General features: G+C 44.8%; 1 protein-coding gene across 1 annotated transcript; it reads right to left on the bottom strand.

Annotated features, from left to right (window-relative positions):
* Nucleotides 1-3,567: 3,567 nt before the first annotated feature.
* TBCC (tubulin folding cofactor C) lies at nucleotides 3,568-6,365 on the bottom strand. Its single transcript, XM_081039141.1, has one exon. The coding sequence runs from the start codon at nucleotides 6,324-6,326 to the stop codon at nucleotides 5,289-5,291; it is 1,038 nt and encodes a 345-aa protein (XP_080895267.1). The 5' UTR covers nucleotides 6,327-6,365; the 3' UTR covers nucleotides 3,568-5,288.
* Nucleotides 6,366-20,960: the final 14,595 nt, after the last annotated feature.

Genomic DNA, 20,960 nt, shown 5'->3' with positions numbered 1-20,960 from the left:
CAAAGGAAACAGGTAAAGGATGATTGTTCTCTGAAGAGAATTGAACAGCTGGGATCAAAGGAAGGAGGGAGATTTACCTTTTTTTTTTCTTTTTTTCTTTTTTAAGATTTTAATGGGGAAGGAGAACAGGACTTTATTGGGAAACAGTGTGTACTTCCAGGACTTTTTTCCAAGTCAAGTTGTTGTCCTTTCAATCTTAGTTGTGGAGGGTGCCGTTCAGCTTCAAATTGCTGTCCTTCCAGTCTTAGTTGTGGAGGGCGCAGCTCAGCTCCAGGTCCAGTTGCCTTTTCTAGTTGCAGGGGCCACAGCCCACCATCCCTTGCGGGAGTCGAACCAGCAACCTTGTGAATGAGAGCCCACTGGCCCATGTGGGAATCCAACCGGCAGCCTTCGGAGTTAGGAGCATGGAGCTCTAACCGCCTGAGCCACCTGGTCGGCCCTTTTTCCCCCTTTTTTTAATGTTATTGGGGAATATTGGGGAACAGTGTGTTTCTCCAGGACCCATCAGCTCCAAGTCATTGTCCTTCAATCTAGTATGGAGGGCGCAGCTCATCTCCTAGTCCAGTCGCCGTTTTCAATCTTTAGTTGCAGGGGGCGCAGCCCACTATCCCATGGGGGAACCAGCAACCTCTTGTTGAGAGCTCGCTCCTTAACCAACTGAGCCATCCAGCTGCCCCGAGATTTACTTTTTTTCTAATCTTTTTGTACTTGTGTGTGTTATCTATGTTTTTTTAAAAAGTCCATTGCAACTGTCTTCTTAGAATCAAACCTCTACGTTGATTATCAGTTATAAAAATTAGATTATGGATAGATTTCTTGGTGAAATAAACACAACTGAAAGATATTAAACTAAAAGAAAAAAATCTTTATAATCAAGTATTTGAATGGCTGAACACAATGTTGAGCTTTGTTACCAGGTGAGTAAATGGCCTTGAATTGTCTTGCTTGGTGGTGTCAGTTCTTAAAGTTCAGGGTAAATACAATATCGGAAAAGTTGGAATGCAGGCCTTTGAATAGTAACTACTTCCTTCTGTAATGCTGCTACTCTGAATAGATAGTGGGCAGGGATGTCATCCAAGGAATTCAGACGCTGGGTTGGTGGTTGATATAAATGCTTTTCTTAAGGTCCCTTCTAACCTGAAGAGGTTATAATAGAGCACTACCCTATCAGAGTTCTCAGAATTTCTCTATCGTGATTGTTTCTTTCATTCACCTGAACTTCAACCAAACGGTAACTTCCAGAAAGGAAGAGTACCAGCTTACTTTGTTTACCATTGTGTTCTTAGCAATCAGCATTAAAACAGGTGCATAATAAATGCTCAATTATTTGTCCAGGTGAATGGAGCGTGGCTTCCTGTGTCATATTGTTCTTGCCCTTTGTTTTTTTTAATTTTTATTGGGGAACAGTGTGTTTTTCCAGGACCCATCAGCTCCAAGTCAAGTCGTTTTCAATCTAGTTGGCGGGGGGAAGGGTGGGCGCAGCTCAGTGGCCCATGTGGGAATCGAACCGGCAACCTTGGTGTTATGAGCACTGTGTTCTAACCAACTGAGCCAACTGGCCGCCCTGTCCTTGCCCTTCTTGAAACTTAAAGCTGGGTAAATAAGCGACCCTCATCTTAATTGTAATGACCAACTTATTTTCTTTGTAAGAAAATAGTCAAATAGTGTGACTAAGTTTTTGAGTTGGTGATGAGACTTTTGAATGAAATGCAACTTAGTTGTCCAGTTTCTCTGGTACTAGGGTAATTGCCATGATGTTTATAAACCATTGTATTATCGTGTAACATTAGCCATAGAGTGTTGAATCTTTACATCTTGCTGTTTTTGTTCATTTCTGCTTAGTTAAGAAAATTAAAACTAATTTTTTTCCCCCAGTAATGACTCTTGCATTGTCATAAAAACTTCAGCACTGAGACTTATAAGGGAATTAGCCATTTCTCTTCTTATGGGATTGAGACTCTGGAGTGATACTTCATAATTATACAATACTTATATACTACTGTACACTACATTTAATATAGCTTTTCTTAAATGAAGTTTAATAAACTGTTTGACTGTTATTTTATTGCTTGAGTTAATTTTAATGAAAACTGTGGTCACTACACTTATTAGTACAATAAGCCCTCATTATAAAGACCGTTATTATTAGATTTGCATAATAAAAACTAAAATTACTTTAATTCATGATTTTAATTCAGGGGTGTGACTTTAACATAGGTTTAGTTTTGTTCTGGCATTTTTGGGGTTAAAACAACTCCACTGCAGTTTATGTTTAGGGCAAACATAATAAGGTCTACCTTTCTGAAGTGGCAGAAAGATTTGAAGGACAGGATGAGTGGGCAAGGCCCGCTGAGCAGAGATCCGACATGATTTGGACGTCTGATGTGACAAATTGGCCAGCTCAGGGACCAGATGTAGACTGCAGAAAAGTTTTGCTTGGCTTGTACAATGTTTTGAAAATGCTTGAATTTGTCTGCCAAGTCATCTGGTCCCCTACTTCCTACTGACTTATTTCCAGCAGCCTTACTCACTACCTGCTCAGCCCTGGTAAGCATTATGTGCCTAGAGAACAGATACATCATTAGATGAAACGTGGACCTTGGAAGGAAAAGAGGTGAAAATGGAGATTGTAAGGATATATGGAATTTGGAAGGCAGTGGAGCCCAGAGGGTAGAGGCTGGGATACACACAGGTCTGTGCAGACAGGTTGAAATTGGAGGTTCTGGAGAGACCAAACGCAGGAAGCTAAAGGCCAAACTTTGGGTATCACTTGTATTTAACGGTTATAAGTCATCGGAATCCCAATGAAAGGAAAGAAGCTGTCGTAAGAGAAACAGGGTAGAGAAAGGCTATGGATGGAGGTCAAGGAAAGAGAACGTCGAGGGTAAGGTAGTAAACTGCACCTGGAGTGAAAGGGTAAAGATGGTGGAGGGGAAGAAACTATTAGATTTGGTAATACCATTAAAGAGCTGGTTCAGCAGAGATAAAGAGGTGAAATTATAAAGACTTAAAGAGAGGGTTAGGTGTAGATGTAGGGGGACACAGCTACTCTAAGATGGCCGACAGCAGAGGGAAGGAGCTGGGGCGTCCTTCAGTGGTTTGTAGGGTAGTGGCTCTCAAGATCTGGTGTTTGGAGAGGAAGAAAAAGGCCATTGGCAGGGAGCAAGATCCATAGGAGGTAGGAAGGGATGGGCACAAGTGGAAGAGGTAGGTCCAGGCAGGAGTTATACCTCTAATACACCAGGGGTGGCGGGTTAGCTCAGTGGTTAGACTGTGGTGCTAATAACACCAAGGTTGCTGGTTCGATCCCTGCATGGGCCACTGTGAGCTGCGCCCTCTTTAAAAAAAAAACAAAACACCAGGGATGGCAAGTTTTTCAAATATTGAGGTATTGTCTTATAATGTGTTAGGTGAGGTCGGCAGTCAGTCATGAAATTGTGAGCTTTGGGAAAGTAGGAAAAGGTCTGGGATAGGTGGTATGTGTACCGTGGAGTGGGCCTTTCAGGAATGCAGGACAGGCCAGCTCAGTGGAAATTTGCAAGTAAACGTTATGTTTCAAATTGTCATGATTTTGTGATTTTATTATCTATTACAAAATGCAGGTTTGCAAAAGATTCAAGGGCTTTTTTTTTTCAGATGTAGTTACCTTTCCAGTAAAACTTGTCATTCTACACATATGGATTGCAAGTTCATTAGTGCCACAACCATGGTTTTTCCTGGGGTGTACTTAAACTATCAGTCATCGGGGGCATAGCCTTAGGACACTGGTCATAGTTTCTAATTTGAAGATATGGTTGAGAATTTCATTATGTTTTTTCTTTTTATTATCAGGATTATTTATCCCAAGCGATTTTCTCCCCTCTTCTTTGTGAATGTTGCAAATTGTGAAACTGATTAGGATCCTTTTTCAAGTCAGCTAATAGTTGAGGGGGGAAAAATTCTGGATTCACCTCCTGGTAAGGAAGAACTCTCAGTGAGTTACACTTTTTATTGGCAATATTTTTGCCTCCAATTTGTGACTCCTTGTTCCTCCTTCTCATTTGTTTTTGTTATCTTGTTACATTTCACATATCTTAGGAACCATTTTAAATCCTTTTTTGGGGAACAAGATAGAATATATAAGTATTAAACATAAATATTTAAAGTACTTCAAGCATGTTAATATTTATGGCAATTATTAAATAAAAAGCGTATCTGTAGTTACAAGGCCAATAGACCTAACTTTTTCAAATTCTTACAACTCTCCATTTAAGAATATTGGATGATAGTGTACAAAGCAGAAAGCCAAATTTGTAACTGGAGAGAATCATAGCAAAATGAGTGGAAAAATTAAGACTCAGCTAAATGTTTGCCTCAATTTTTCTTGTATGAGGACATGTAGCATAATTATGCCTGAGAATTTAGAAAGGCAATTTGCACTCTTTATTTTGGATGCTTTCTTTTCAACTCAATTAATGCTATTCAAAATCACCCTCTTGTAGTGGTTAAGAAGGTAGGCTCTGGAACCAGCTTACGTGGTTTCAAATCCCAGTCCACCTGTGTGTGTGACCTTGGGCAACATAATTATGTTTCCTCACTTGAAAAATAGAGCTAACAGAACCTACCTCGTATGATTTTGAGGACTTAGTAAGTGTATGTAACGTGCTTAGAACAGTGTGTATACATAGTTTAAGTGCAGAAAAAATTGGCAGCTATAATTATTTTAGCTTTACAGTTGGGAAAACTCAGGAAACTCTTGGGGTCTAAGCCAAAATGTTGAACCCCAACAAGTTGATGACTAGCTTGATTCCAGAAGCCCAAGCTAAGGTGTAGCTGAAGACGAAGGAGAAGCCATTCCAGCACCCTGCTGAGAAATACCTGAAGAAGTTAAACCTTCAATTCAAGAAAGCTCAGTTAATGGTACTTTGCACAGGTTTGATACCGTAATTCCACATTAATTGGCTCCTACCAGAGCCCTGCTGAATTCGTTTATTCAACAAATATTTATTGAAGGCCTGCTTTATCATGCAATACATTGTAAATGTCACAAATCAAAAAAACCCACACCGTTTCCCTCCATGGCTTCAAACAATCAAATACTACTTTCCAGGCATTACCAAAATAGCAAAAATGCTTTCAAGTGTTAGACCTGTCATGAATTTAATGGAAATCCCAAACAGGAGCCTATCACAATTTCAAGTCTTACACTGAAAACATACAGTGTGACAATAAATTTTGGGGTCCCATTAGTTGAAGTCAGTCTCACATGGGAAGAATTTGGTAGAAGTGAAGAAAAGAGAAATAACTGCTTAGTCCCACTGAATCATTCGCTCTCCTTCAGGAAGAATACTCCAGTTTGGGGAGGCCACACCCCGGGCCAGCCAGTTGAAATCGTCAACGTCGTTCCAGTTATTTTTGCTCCTATCTAAACCAGAGCCTTCGAAGTCTTTGTCGATCCCCGGGTAGCTCCAGGTGTAAGGGGCGAACTGGATCCCGTTGCAGTCCTCCACGATGGCCCTGCTGGTCACCTGCAGGAAGATGCGGGTGTCTCTCGTACTGTGTACGCGGAGCTGTTGGCAGACCACGGCCAGCACGCACTCACTGCAGTCCTCCAGGAACACAGAGGTGGACACCGGGCCGCAGAGTACCGTGCAGCTGCGGGCCTTGGTCAGCCGCAGGGTGTTCGGATTGCCATACAATCTGATCTTGCAGTTGCTCAGTTCGGTCAAAAGGACGTCTTGCTGGTGCAGCTCCTCCGCTCTTTTCTCCAAGACTTGGGACTTGAGGTTGGAGAAACCGCAGACCCAGCTGGAGCCGAAGCCTCCCTCCTCCTTCACGAGCGGCGAGGCCTGGACGCCTTCCGCCGCAGGGGCGCCAGGAGCCGCACAATCTACTTTGGTGGCCGAAGCTGCGTCTTTCCTTCGGGTCTTGAAAGCGAAACGCTTCTTGGGCTGCAGTTGCTGGCGCCGGTCCGCCAGGGCCGCCTGTAGCCGCGCCATCGTCTCCTGTCCCTGCCGCAGCTCGTAGGAGGCCAGGAACAAAACTGAGTCGTTGAGAAGTTTCTGCAGCCCCTGGAGCCGAGCGGCCGCCTCCTCCAGCTGCTCGGCGGACTCCCCGCCCTCCAGAAGCTCTTCCACGGCTGCTCGCTCCCGAGCAAAGGCAGCGGCGAAAAAGTCGCTCTTCTCCTCCTCTACCTCCTGGTTCTGCCGCTTTTGCTTCCGCCTTTCCACCTCCAGTTGCCTCTCTTGTTCTCGTCTCTGAAGCCGCTCAGGCACCAGGCTCCGGTCCCTCTGGGACCCCACGTTCCCGTTCCCCGCCGCAGCAGCGGAGCAACTAGCAGTCTCCATCTTAACTGCAAGCTTCCTTTCTCCTGCCTTCCTTCCTTCGGGCGCGCCCTCCGTGAGGCCTCCCACCAACGCGTCCTGTGATTGGTCGGCCACGTTGACGTCAAAACCCCGGCCCATTTTCTTCGCCCATTGGTTCCTCCTCTTCGGAGGGGCGGGAATATGGGGCGGGGCCAACTGACAAAGGGGGTGGAGAGACAAAGGTCCTTGTGGATGGGTGGGGTGGGAGGCAGGCGGGGGAAATTTTTTTTCCTCTTAAAGGGGCAGGATTTATATCCGGGATTGTGGGGTGAGTTGCAGCAGCGGCAGCTGCACATGTGGGTTTGTTTATAAGAACAAGGTTAGAAACTCGCAGGCCTCCCCCTCCCCCCCAGCTCCTCCCTACTACCCCCTTACAGGCCAGAGATCTGCTGCTGGTGGGGGGAATGTGTGCGTGTGGTGGGTGGGGGGACAGGTAGTGGTGCGAAAGATGGAGGGGGGGGAATATTGCACCGCCCGGCCCGCGCCGGAGGAAGCGGCAGCTGGAACAGCTGGCTAGGGAGCCGCTTGCATGCCTCTGGTTTTTTCTTTTCTCTTCCACCACCCCTTCCCCCAACCTATTCCTGCCGCCCCTAAACCCTTATCCTGCCCGCCCCCTCCCCCTCTGCCGCTGCAGTTCGGCGTGGCCTGGGGCGCCTAGATCCCCGCAGGCAGTTACGAGGGCGGGAGGAGGCACGGGGCCCTGGGATGGAAGAGATTGGGTTCCTCGCTGCAACGGGGTACGGGGGGCTCTGGGGGAGCCTAAAACCGGATTACTATTTTTTTGGCCAATTGCTGCAGTCGGCGGGGTGGGGGTGGGGGTGAGATTCCACACCCCCTTCCTCTTCCTCCCACGCCCTGCCCCCCTTCGCTGTCACTCCCTTCGCAGCTGGGCGCCGCTGGCCGCGCCGCGGTGCGACCCCAGCCCCGGGCTCTGGCTCTCCGTGGGGCCACGGGTCTTTAGGACAGCGACGGGGGAAATGCCACATTATTTCTAGAGGTGGTGGGAGGGATTTGTCCCCGGAAGTAAATGAGCCTTGCTTCAAGTCGGGACCAGCCCGAAGTGTGAGTGGGCAGCCGAGACGGCGCAGTCCTTAGCAAAACCCGGGGCAGTGCGGACGGCCGAGGACCCAGACGCGCCGGCGCGCGGCGACCTCGTGTGCTCGCTGCAGCCCGCGGAGCGTCGGGGCCTCGCTGACCCGCCCGCCCTTCCAGTCCCGTGTTTCATCCTATCTCCACCCCCGTTCCCGGCCTCCATCGTTTTTAATTGGGATATTTAACTGTCCAAGAAATTGTCACTTGACATTTCACGGATATGCGTGCATTTCATGCAGAGAAAGATGGGAGGAAAGGAAAGAATTAAGACTCATCTCCCAATTCTTCACGCCCCACCTCCTCCTTTCCTTCCCATTTAAAACAAAACAAAACAAAAAGATATAAATCCCCGTATTTCTCCATATTTCTCCACTGAAAAGTCAGCACAGGTCACACCGTTGGGCAAATTCCGCGCGGGGTTTGGGGCAGGGGGTCTTGTGTGTTTGTATGTGTTCGTGCGCCCGATGGAAATGGGGGGTGCTGGAAAATTCCTGTGCTGACGATTGTGGTATATACTTAGTTTTCGTTTGCTTTGTTTCATGGACAAGCTAGATGAGGCTTTTTGTTTTTTTGTGAGGTATAGTTCTGATGCTGGTGAATGAAATTTATAGCTGGTTATCTTGTCTAAGTCATACGGAGGAATGCAATAGCTGCTTTATTTTATGAAGAATTGATTTAACCAAGGAAGGTCTAAAGATTTATTTTGCTGGGGGGGGGGGGACTCTTGACCTGCCTCCCTTAAGTTTTCTAGTAATTGAATCTGTCTCGCAAAAATTAAGAAAGTTTGTAGGCAGACAAGGTTTATTGGACTTGGGAGTTACAGCTGAGGTCAGGCAACATTTTTGTATTAGCCACAGTGAATCTCTGAGTGGTTGTTAAGTGTTGTCTGTATCAGAAATGCCATAGAATTCGTTAAACCTTTTCAAGAATTTCATTTCTGCCTAACAATAAGTTTGGAAGTTTCTGAATATTTTAGGTTGGCCAGTTCAAATTTTTTATGAGAAGAAGTCGTAAAGGGCAAAAGTGAACAGGCCACCTGGTTGACCCAGTGCTTTGGAGGCAGTTTCAAAAACCGATGTGAAGCCTGAGTGGGAATGGGTGTGGTCAGTGGTGTGGTCATCATGAAGCATCAGTTTGATGGTTTCTTATGCCCCCAGGACAACTGCTAAGTGAGGTGGGTGGTTAAGACATAAATATAAAGCTATATTTCTGAGTTCGAAAGCAGTAGGTAGGCTGGGAAACCTCTGGCATTCCCAGACTGCATTTCCATCTTTCTGACATTTGAGGGCAATTGATTCAGTGTGCATCTTTGAAATGGATCCCAGCTCCTCAGAGGTAAGTGCCTGTTGTGATGGAAGTAAAGGGGTGATGTGTTACAACAGAAATGGGACAAAAGGCAAGCAGCCATGAGTTCAGAATCCTACTTTCAGATACCTTAAAAGGCTTGTAAATCAAAGTATTGCTCTCTTTTAGACATCTTAAAAAGTGAAGGAATTCTAAGGTTTTACAGATTTTAAAAATTACCAAAAATTTAGATACTTTGTGGTTCTATTAGTTAGACTTACTTTTTTTCACTTTTTGAAAATTTCAAACATACTGGAAAGAAGCGGGTTACCTGTACCCATCACCCAGCTTCAGCAATTACCAACTGACAGTCTTGTTTCTTCTAAAAGGCTAGTCACTTTTCACCCCACCTCATTCGGATTATTTTCCAGCAAATCCCAGGCACTATATTATTTTATATTTTATAATCTAGAAATATTTCAATATCTATCTCAAAAAGATTAGGACTAACCTTTTATAACATACCCACAATATTATCACCACACTCCAAAAAATGTGGTGATATTTCCTTAATATCATCAGAGTTCCAGTCTATATTCATATTTCTCTAATTATCCTATAATTTCCTTTTTAAAGTTATTTTATTTGAATAAGGATCAAAACAAGTTCCATACAATTGTCTACTTAATGTCCCTTTAAAAATCAGTCTTAAAACCTCTCTCTTTTTCTCTCTCAAATGTTTTCTCGAAGAAACCTGATCATTTGTTCAGTAGAGTTTCAGACAGTCTGGATTTTGCTGGTTGTATCTCCATGCAGTGTTTGTTAGATTTGAAATATTTGTCATATGTATTTGATCTTCTAATGTTATAAAGTGAATGTTTATGTATTGGTATGCCACATGAAATCAATAACCATATAGTGAAAGTGTTTAAGCACAAATAAAACAGTCTTTGGGTACGGTTAGACAGCAGCAAGCGAGTAAGTTCTTTGGGTGGGGTACGGATTTTGCCAGAGACCCTGTACGGTGGGAGATGCCAACCACATGTAGGTAAATAAAACAGATCCAGGCTCTGTATTCTTGTAGCTCGATACCAGAAGGTGTCACCTATTCATTTTTCAGCAAACATTGAATGTATAGTAGATATAAAGCATTTATTTATTAAAGAGCTCTATATGTCAAGTATCAAATGGTAGGCAAACACTCCTACCTTGATCCCTGACTTTTCTGACACAAAGATGAGAAAGATGACAGCCATGGGGGTACCTGCTGTTCTTGAAAAGGCTCTAGAGGGCGGCCAGTTAGCTCAGTTGGTTAGAGCCGGATGCTCTTAACAACAAGGTTGCCGCATCGTAACAACAAGGTTGCCGCATCGTAACAACAAGGTTGCCGCATCGTAACAACAAAGTTGCTGGTTCAATCCCCACAAGGGCCACTGTGAGCTGCGCCCTCCACAACTAGATTGAAACACTTGACTTGGAGCTGATGGGTCCTGGAGAAACACACTTAAATAAATAAAAGTTTAAAAAAGAAAGAAGAGGCTCCACATTGGTGTGGGAAGCAGGACAGGAGCAGCCCTTTCCTTCCACCTTTGCCCCCGGGCTCTCCTCCCCCCAACACCTTTCACTTTCTGGAACTTTTCTCATCATTGTACATCTAATGCCTACCATAGAGACTTGTACTGGTTTTTTTTAATCTAACATCAGTTTATTAAGCACTTATTGTGCCCAGCACTGAGCCAGGGAGACCCTCAGGCTGCCAACGTGACTGAAAACAGACATAGTCCCTGTTCTCCTTCAAGAGGCGTAATTTGGGCAAGTAATCACAGGAACATGTAAAATTGTAATAGTGAGAACTGTTGCAAAGGAAAGAGGAACAGAGAGTGCTACTAGTGGGAGGTTTGACCTCGTTGGGGAGGTCAGTGAAAGCTTCCCCGAGGGGTTGAGCTGGGGCTGGAAGGATGAGAAGGAATTCACAGGGAGGAGTGAGTGAACACTGAAAAGTGTCTTATAGATGTACAGGCCCCTGGGGTCACTGGTGACTTGATGGAGAGCTGTGTCGGGAGTGCAGTTGGCAGTTGGCAGGCTGCAGGGGTAAGAGGAGGGGTGGGAGTGGGGGGGGGAGCTAATGACACACGTAACTCTTTGGAGAAGTTTGACTGAAGGAGAAGGGGGAGTAAAACGGGGATGGACAGAGGCCAGTGAGGTGTTTTTGGTTTTTTAGAGACGGAGAAGACTTACGATACATTATATAAGGTTCCTGAAAAGGCTTGCGGGGGAGGGTAACCCAAAGCACAGGTGCAAGGGTTAGTTGTCCATAGGAGAATGGACACCTTCTCTATTGCAGTGTTGTTTTAACTTTTTATTATGAGTTTTCTAACACAAAAAAAAACTTTTTGACCTCAGCCCATAGTAACAGATGCATCATAATTGAAATAGAAATGAAATCTATCATTAAGAAGTGGTAGATACTCATAACTATGTGCAATAGATACCATTTTCTATTCTATTGATTGCATTTAAAAATACTGATCAAGACCCCTTAAATTAATCCGTAGTTTAAAAAATGCTGTATCAGCCAGAGAGGGTGCAGCTCTAGGTAAATGTGAATGTTTCGTCATTGGCAGATGAGTCTGAATTGATGGCTTTTGTGTTCTCTATAAAAGAGGCAGTGAGATCCTCTACTGGGTATCAGAGGAAGGGATTGAGGATGTCTGAAAAGTACTGGGAAGGTGTGAAAGCCCTGTGGGACAAGGGGGAAACTATGTTGCCCTAAGAAATGGGGCTGGGTGGTGTGGATGTTCAGCAAACACTTGGAGAATGAATGAGGGAACAAAGGAGAACCTCCCAGGACTGCAGTCTAGGTTGGAGACCAGCTCCGGGGAAGGAGATGGGATATGGGGCAGGCCAGAGGACAGAAGCTGGTGCGGAGGGCCTGACCTTCAGAAGCAGGGAATCCCTATAAGGCAGCTTCTCTAGAAGAGTCTGGAGGCTTGACTCCTGGAGCTCCTCATACATTCCTACAAAGCTCTTCAGAAACTTCTGTCACTCTTCTCAAGACCCGTCACTCTTCCCAAGACCCACACTGCCTGTCAACAGATGACGTTACCTACTCTTCACAGAGAAAAAAGGCCACCAGATGTGAAGCTCACCTTGCCTCCCATCTCACTTATAACTTATCCATGAAGTTCCACCTTCTTGTTTCTTTCCCTCTCATCCATCCAAAGCATCCATCCATGTCCCTTCCCTCCCATTTCGGAGGACCTCCAGGCCTCCTCTGTTTCTTCGGGATTTTTAATCTCTGTCTTCGTTGGCATTTTCTTTGGCACCTCTCCGCAAGCAAGTTGCCTGAACTTGAAACAATTTTCCTTTTGTCCTATCATCCACCCAAATGAATGCTCTATGTTTTTTCCTTAACAATAGACTTTTTATTCTTTTTTTTTTAATCTTGGGGGGAGGTAATTAGTTTATTTCCCCCTTTCTTTATTGAGATATATTTGATATAAGTCACTGTGTGAGTTTAAAATGTACAATGTGATGATTTGATACTTGTATAGATTGAGAAATGATTACCACAATCAGGTTCGTAAACATAGCCATCACCTCACAACGTTACTTTGTTTTTCATTTATGTGGCGAGATCTTTTCAGACCTACTCTCTTTGCAACTTTCAAGTGTGCAATATAGTATCCTTAACTACCGGTCACCATGCTGTACATTACATCCCCAGAACTTAATCCTTTTATAACTGAAAGTTGGTACCCTTTGACCCACTTCATCACGTCCCACACCTCCTAGCTCCCGGCAACCACTATTCTACTCTCTGTTTCTATGAGTTCCATTTTCACAAGAGACTTAAAAACAGTAATGTACATTTGCTGTGTCCAATTTCTCAATTTCATTCCCTCCTTAGGCCCTGGTCATCCAACTTCCGCCTCGGCCACTTTATTTGAAACTGAAATCCTTGCTATTCCCTCCTAACGTTCAAATCCATTGCTCTTTGTAGCTGTAAGCTGTCAAGTACCCCTTCTCAAAGCACAGCTCCCTGGTTCTGTCTTAGTTCTCTGTCCGTCCTTGATCACTGCTTCTTGTCTCCTCCTTCACAGACTTCTTTCTATTCATCCTTTAAATGGCTATGTGGCCAGAATTCTATCTCGGAACCTCTTGTTCCTCCCACCTCCTTTGGCAAGCTTACCTTCTCCCAGGGCACCAAGTCCTGTCCATATATTGACTAACTCTTGATCCCTGTCTCCTCCCTCCACCTCTCTCCTGAGCCCAAACCTGAACTTCCCACACCAACACCTTTCTAGATATTTCCATGTAATTATCTACTATCCAAAATTCCTCATATTTAAGATGGCCTAAAATGAAGTCCTTATTGCCCGAATGATGTCCTTGTATACAACGGTTATGGTTATTTATTGCCGTGTAACAAACCAACGCTAACTTATCGGCTTAAAACAGCAATAATTTGTTATTTCTCATAATTCTGTGGACTCAGCTGAGATCATAGCCTCCAAGAGAGACTCACTGGCGTGTCTGGGGCCTTGGTACGGGCTGTCAGCTGGCGTCCCTCGCTCCCCCCCAGTGTAGCCTCTCTCGCACTCTTGGTCTCTTAGTATTTAGTAGTCAAGCTCAAGCGTCTCCACCTGATGGCTTGCTTCCACAAGGGCAAAAGCGGACCCCCCCCACCCCCAGGCCTCTTAAGGCTTTGGCTGGAATTGGGACAATGTCACAGTGTCACCTTTAGTGCATTCATTCTGTCAAAGCAGATCACAAAGCCAGCCCAGGTTGACGAGGGAGAGAAGCAAACTCCACCTCTTGATGGGTGGTGCAGCAGGCATTTAAAGGGGTGGAAGGAATGGCAGCCATCTTTGCAGAGAATCCACCATGCTATGTGCTGGCAACGCCTGAGCATATACGTGTATTACCTCACTCAGTCTTCACAGCATCCCTGTGAGGTAGGTACTGCTTGTGTCCCCATTTACCACATGAAGAACTGAGGAGGTGAAGGCGACTTCCTTAGGACTGAGAGCTCGTAAGTGAAGGAGCTAAGATTTGAATGAGGCGACCTGGTTCCAGAGTCCAAGCTTTTGACACCACCGTGTGATCATGATACCACATCTGATCATGCTGCCGATAACCACATCCGTAGTTTTCCAAGCAGGAAATCAGAGTCATCCACAGAGCCTCATTCCCTCACTGGTCCACCCAGGCTGCACGTGCTTTCTCTCTCTGGCTCAGGCCCAGTCCCTCTCTTCATGCTTTGTTCCTCTCGTCATCTCTGCATACCCATCTGGTCCCCTACCTCTGTGCTTCCCGAATTCCCCCAGTAAGTGGCTGGGGCCACTTATTCAAGCCGATCGTGTCACTTTACTTAAAACTTCTGTTGGCTCCCTCTTGTCTAATACTGTTCAGACTCCTTAGTGTGGATGCCAGACCCATCACAGCCTGTCCCCAGATGCCTCTCCGGCCACATCTCCCATCATTGCCTTTACTCCGGCCACACCAGACTCATGCACTTCCTTCCACTGGTTAAGCTGTTACTTAATCAGCATCGACTGTATGCCTGGCACTTTTCTGGGTGATGGAGGTACATTGATCCACACACAGACAGGGCTCCCTCACAGCTGACAGGCTAAATGAGGGCTGCAATTACAGGGTGCTGTGAGATACACTATTCGGTTGGTGCAAAAGTAAATGCAGACTTTGCAATTTTTAATCTTTTAAACCGTAATTACTTTTGCGCCAACCTAATAAAATTGGAGAGATCTTCGGTGCTGTGATCACAAGGTTACTTAACCCAGACCGGGGAAATCAGGGGTGAGGTCAGAGGTGGTGGGGTGGTGGGTGTCTTTTAGGAAATCTAAGCTGGATCCTAAAGAATGAGTGAGATCTAACTTGATGAGGGGAGAAAGCAGAGTCATTCATTTCTTTTATACAAATATTCATAGAACACCAACTACATTCCAGGCACTGTTCTAGGTCTAGGTGCTGGAAATACAGCAGTGAACAAGACAGACAAAAAGTCCCTGGCTTCATGGCCAGGAAGCTGGGACAGCTCCAGTGACTGTAGCAGTAGAGACAGGACATGTGCAGCAAACGTGGACATGAGAAAAAGACGTGTTAGACTAGAGCAATGGCCTCACCTCTGGCTGCACGAGTATCGCGTGGGGGGCTATTGAAGCACCCTGATGGCTGGGCCTTGCCTAGTAGTTCAGTCAGACTCTCTGGGAGTGGGACTTTGGCATTGGTATTTTTTATTCATTATCCAATGACAGGATCAAATTATCTCCCCCGCCCTTTTTTTTTTCCTTTAACAAAGGATCAACCTGGATGCTGTGTGTGGAATGGATTCACATGGTGCAAAAGTAACCTGATGGCAGTTTGGAGGCTGTTGCAGGAGCCAAGGAAACAGCGGTGTTGGGCTATGGCAATGAGAGTGAGGATAGAGAAGGAAGGGGGAATGTCTGAGAAATTAAGGAGACTAGACAAGACACAGTGATTAATCAGAAGTCAAGGATCCAGGAGGGCCAAACGTTGTAGGAGTTTCTGGCTTGAGGAGCTGGTGCCCTGTGATCACGGTGCCTGAGAGAGTGAGCGAGGTGAAGCAAGTTTGGAGAGAGAGCTAGTGGGACCATCTGGGCCCTGCTGCTTGCTCCCTTGTTTTCCTGCCTGTCATCCTGTGCTTTATCTTCTCTACATCACTCACCTCCTACAAGACCTGTTTTACATGTCTCCTCTTCCGGGAAGCCTATCTGGATTCTTCCCTCTGTTGGCTCTGGGTGAGTGTTTATCAGCCTGTGAGGTCAGGATCCATTTACAGATCTGCTCTGCAGCTTGGGCTCCTCCAAGGAAGGATGTTTTACTACAAGCTGTATGCTTGGCACGGTACCCAGTACACTGGAGGTGCATAGTAAATGCTCGTGAAATAGATGTGTTAATGGACAAAGACTTGGGCCAGACCTCTCCTAGGACTGTGATTGTTCTTGTCACAGGGGCTTGTTCTTGTTTCCAGAGTACGGGACAGGAGTCCAGGGGCGAAGATGAGGGTATTTGCTGAGCTGATCAGGAAAGGTGCCTCGTAGTTAGAGGTGCCTAAGCTGTTGACTCCAAGATAGAGATACATAGTCAGCCATCTACCTTGTCTTGAATTTTGTTTCAAATTCCTTTCATGTCAAAAGGCATATAAATCTCTTAAAACTGTTCTGCATCTGTTCTTTCTCTTGTGTCTCTTGCGGTCAGCTGGTAATAAGTGGACAGATAGGAGTTTAAATTTTGATTGCTAGCTGTGTGACATTGGGTCTGATATTTAACCTCTCTGTCAAGTAGGGAGAAAGAAAGATATACCAGGGGTGCCAAAAACATGTCTACAAGTGGACACTTTGGTCAGCGTTGCTCAAGCAGTCATTCGCCATCATCGAAAGTGTCTGGACGCTGATAGTAACCACTTTGAGCACCTCTTGTAATTGCAGAAGTCAAACTTCTTGTAATTGCAGAAGTCAAATATGACTTGTAGTCATCTTTTGTTATCCGTATATATCGAGCATTACAATTTTAATATAGTTTTTCCTTTCTTAAAATGTGTATGCTTTTTTTTTTTTTTTGGCACCCTCTGTATTTCTCCTGGGATTGTTGTGATTTTAAGTAATGCGTGGAAAAGTACCAAATATTGGGCCAGACCTGTAGTAGACCCTCAAGAGTTGCCAGGTTTTTCTGCCTTCCTATCACTGGACTTTTGTTCCTTGGCACTTCCCAGCCCTCAAATTTACTGGCGGAGCCAGAATTTGCTGTGTGCACTCTGACCTCCAAAAGGGCGATTCTTCTATGAACAGTTCTCCGGCCTTTCTGCAATTCTGGGGATAATTGGGCAGAACTGACATGTAAATCGTGCTGCAAAAGAAAACCAGAGAATCCTGGAAAGACTGAGCTGGACAATTCCTGAAGGATCCTTTAATATCAGGACAAAAACAGGCTTATACTAAAAGGGAAAATAAGGATATGTAATGAATGTTTTTTCATGACACTTGATTCATTCAATTTAAAGAACTGTATTGTGAGATCGTATCCTTTTACTTTTTCTTTCTTTTTTTTAAAGTATTTCTTTTAGCAAAGCATTTATTGTCTAAAAAAAAAAAAAAAAGCATTCACATGTCTATCTGTGAAATCTTCCATTTTGGGAACCATGAATCTAATCATACATCACTTTACAGTAAGGGAGGATAAAGTAGTCATATGTAATAGTCATGGAATGTGCAGTATTTTTACATACTCTGAGCTCTTATTTGACTGTAGGCTCCGTGAGTGCTGTGGTTGTTTCTGCTATTTTTTATACCCCATAATCCCAGCATACAGCATCATGCCTGGCAGGGAAGGCTCACTGTCATTATCTGTTGGAGGAATAAATAAAATATTGTAGAATCCTAGTTTGTAACGATATTTATTGTGTATCGATGGAGCCAGGAAACTGGTTGAAGGACCCTCTGTTCTCTGTTGCCCAGCAGGGCAGGTATTAGTGAGGGAACGCGCCCTCAGGTCACACGGAGATAAGGCTTGTCCAGGAGAAGATAATCCAAGAACCTGAATGATAATAGCATGAGCTACGGGGCACCTGCCAGGCACTTAAATTATCTCATTCAATCTTCACGGCAACCAGCTTGCCGGGAGGGTTATAGTTTGAAGCAACAGCAATTTTAAGAATCTTTAAAAGACACAGCCAAATTTTAATCCCAAACAGATGTGTTTTTAACATATATGGGGGTAACTTTTCTGCCTCAGTTTCCTTGTTCTTCAGTGTAAGGGAAATAATGATGCACAAGGTTCTGAGATAATTTAAAGGCTTTTGTAGACATGCTCATTCGTTGAGATCAGTGCTTTTAAAGCATCCTGGCAGTTGAAAGTTAAATAAGCAAAGATAATTATCCTTTTCAACTCTTTTGCCTAGTTTTAAGATTTCTTCTTTAGATAGGATTTTGTTATTTGCTATGAGTTGCCACTTTTCTGTGAAATACTGTCCATCACAGGTTTTCAAAACTCAGATTCCAACCCATAAGGTCATGAAATCCATTTAGTGGGTGGTAGTCTGCATTTAAGAAAAAACGATTAAAGAAATAGAATATGTCAGAGTGCATTGTATTGCATAAATAAGTTTATATTATACGTGTATGTTTCAAATATACACATACCTGACCTATGAGATAAAATGTATTTCTTTTTATAGGTTATGGTCAAAACAGTTTGAAGAAAAGGGTTTTGTGAGTGATCCTTGCCCATTATGGTACACAAGTGTTCATGGACGTGGGTCATGGCATGACAACAAGGAAATACAGATGCTGAGCCAATTCTTGCCCAATGTCAAGTGGGAACCTATTTGTGCTACAGATACTTCCTCCTTCTTTTGTTTGTTAGAATAATGAAAGTTTGCTTATAAAATGTGAAAGGTGCCAGCTTGGACGAGAGAACAATGGCACATACCGTTTAGAAATGGGGATGTATATAGGCCTACACTCTAAGGCATTGGTGGTTCTCGTAGTTGTGAGTTCTCCTTTCCAGGAGGGATCCAGTGGTCCGTGACATGTAGTAATTTGAAATTTGCTGAGGCACAAGTCTGAGTCAGTGCATCCTAGGAGGCCAGCCGGGCCTGTGGGTGCGGACAGATCGTCATTTAGCTCCTGAGTGAGCTACACCCTCTGCCTTCCATCTGCATTACAACACGGCATGCCATGTTTTCCATTCTTTGTCTTAGGAGGCATAACTCCCTTACAGTGATCCAAAGCTTGTTTCTGTCTGAAGGATGACCCTGAAATGAAAGGTGAAGCTTCAGTGAACCTTGTGGTGTGAGGATATACCAGGGAGGGTAGGCTCTTGACAAAGGTGTGATTCTCCAGGAAGCTGAAGTCTCTGGATGTGCCTGTGTTCTACAAGTTGGCGATTCCTGGAGCTCTCTGCAGGTGGCTTTAGAGGCTGTCAGGGGTCTGTGTGATACACTTTGCTGCGTTTTTACAACCTGGGGGTGAGCGTTGGCTTGAGGCAGTATTCACCTATTGTAAACCTCTGGAAGATAGAAATTTAGTGGGGAAATCTTCGCATTTGTTTAAAAAGAGGAGACAATGTGTGTATGTGTTTTGCATGTTCATTCCAATACTTCTTGGTCGATGGCTTTACGAATGACTGTGTCAAGTCCTGGTATTACCCGCGGGGTTACGCTTTTTAGGGTTCCGTATTGTCGGTCTTGGGTTTGTCTCGAGCCGAAGTCTTCCCACAACCCTGGAAGGGAGAGGAGTTGGGGACATGACAGGGACAGTGGACAGATCAGAGTTTGTCTCGAGCCGAAGCCTTCCCACAACCCTGGAAGGGAGAGGAGTTGGGGACAGGACAGGGACAGTGGACAAATCAGGATCAGATTCTGCTTCTGCCTTTACATAATGGATACTAACTCTTTTGAAAGAGCTACAGTAAAGTCACTTGTGGGTTGACCCACGTGCCCTCCTTCTGAAACATATACATTAGGTAACTGAGTGGCGTGGGTTTCACCCCCATCCCATTCTCCAATTGCTTTTGACCCAAAGCTGGCATTCTGCAATGTGAGTCACAATTACAACTATAGAAAGCGGGAGAAAGAGAAGAAAAGGGGAGAGGCATGTTAGTTTATCAGGATATGAGAAAGTATGCCTCACTTTTTATTTAAAAAGAAAAAAAGAGACTGAGAGTCCTTCATTCATCGCTACACCATGATGTCACCAAGAGTCTGACTCTGCTCTCTCAGCTCTGTATCTGGAGACATTGGGTCTAGGGAAAACGTGTCCTTGCCACCCCAGCTGACTGTCATCGGTTCAGTGGCCATTTGAGTGTCTACTACCTCAAACACAAGCCAGGTGTCCTGATACAGTAAATGCTCAATAAATGTTCGTTTAACTTATCCAAGCAAGATGCTGTAGCAGCCTTGGGGAGAGGGGAAGTATAAAATTGAACAAAGCATAGTCCTGTCTCCTTGAGGTTCATGATCCAGAGATAGACATGGAGACAACTAACTGTAAGTCAAGCCGACTGCAGTGTGTTGCAGAGAAGGGAGGGAATTCTGTGGAAGTACGAAGGACACAGGGAAGTGGGGCAGGCAAGGGAGATACCAGAGGAAAGCAATGCCACGCAATGGGAAGAACAGGAGCGGAGCTGGGAAGGCACCAATTAGTTATATTTGAGGACCTTGGAGTAACGCTGGGTGGCAAGAGTGGAGAGTAGTCAGAAGGAGCTGTTGGGTGGGTGGAAGATGGGGCTGGAGCCTCCAGTTATTGCGAAGGCACTGGGGACCCATCCAAGGGTTTCAAGCAGGAAACGGGGCACTGAATTTGTGTTTTAGGAGGAGAAGTTGAACTGAATGGATTGGAGCAGGGGAAGTGCTGTCAGAAGACTATTGCAATGGTTCGTTGGATAAATGACAGGGCTTCACCGAGGGCAGGGGAAATGAAATGGAGGTTATGCGAGAATGATTTGTACTCGAAAGTCAATCTGTGAATTTATAATGGGCATGAACCTACCCAAACACTGGGATGATTAGGTCCGCTGGCCAGAACACACTTTTTAAATTGAAGTACATTAATAATCAAAGGATTAGTCAGTGAGAATGGAGTTAAGGCAAAAGGAGCTGGATGGTCTGCAAGGACCTTTTACTCAATCCTAGCAGTTTTTGCATAGCAGTAATAAGAAAGCTTAGTCTCTGGTAGGTTGTTATTCTTCTCTGGAGAGATAGTTGGCCTGCCACAGCAGGGGGAACTGCTTCCTTGGCCGGGAACCGAGCTAGCTGGCATATTAGTGTATTCGAGGATCTTTTGGTTGCAAGAAAGGGAACTCACTCATAGAAGAGCAAGTAAAATGGGGAATAATTATAAGGAAGAGGAGCCTTCCAAACCGAGCACTAGAAAGGCAGCCATGCCTCATGGGGCTTAGAATATCAGGTATTTTCTCCTCCCGTCCTCTCCCTCTACACCCAGTGAGCTCTTCTTCTCTCTGACATGCTGGCCTGTTTGTTCCCATCCATTTGCATGGTCCCGTTATAACTGCTCCAAAATGGTGGCTTTGACCCCTAGTCTATCCAGCCTTATAGTCTGCTCCCCACAGCTGACCCGTTTTCCCAAGTACTAATATAATACCAGCAGGGAGAATCTGACAGGTCTAGGCTGGGTCTTTCTTTAATCTAGTCAGGCTGAAGATGTAATATGACGGACTCTTCAAGAAAACAACATGGTA

This window comes from Rhinolophus hipposideros, assembly GCF_964194185.1.
Source record: "Rhinolophus hipposideros genome assembly, chromosome: 3".
NCBI lineage: Eukaryota > Metazoa > Chordata > Mammalia > Chiroptera > Rhinolophidae > Rhinolophus > Rhinolophus hipposideros.
The sequence above is the reverse complement of the archived record's forward strand: the minus strand, read 5'-3'. Positions and strand labels throughout refer to the sequence as shown.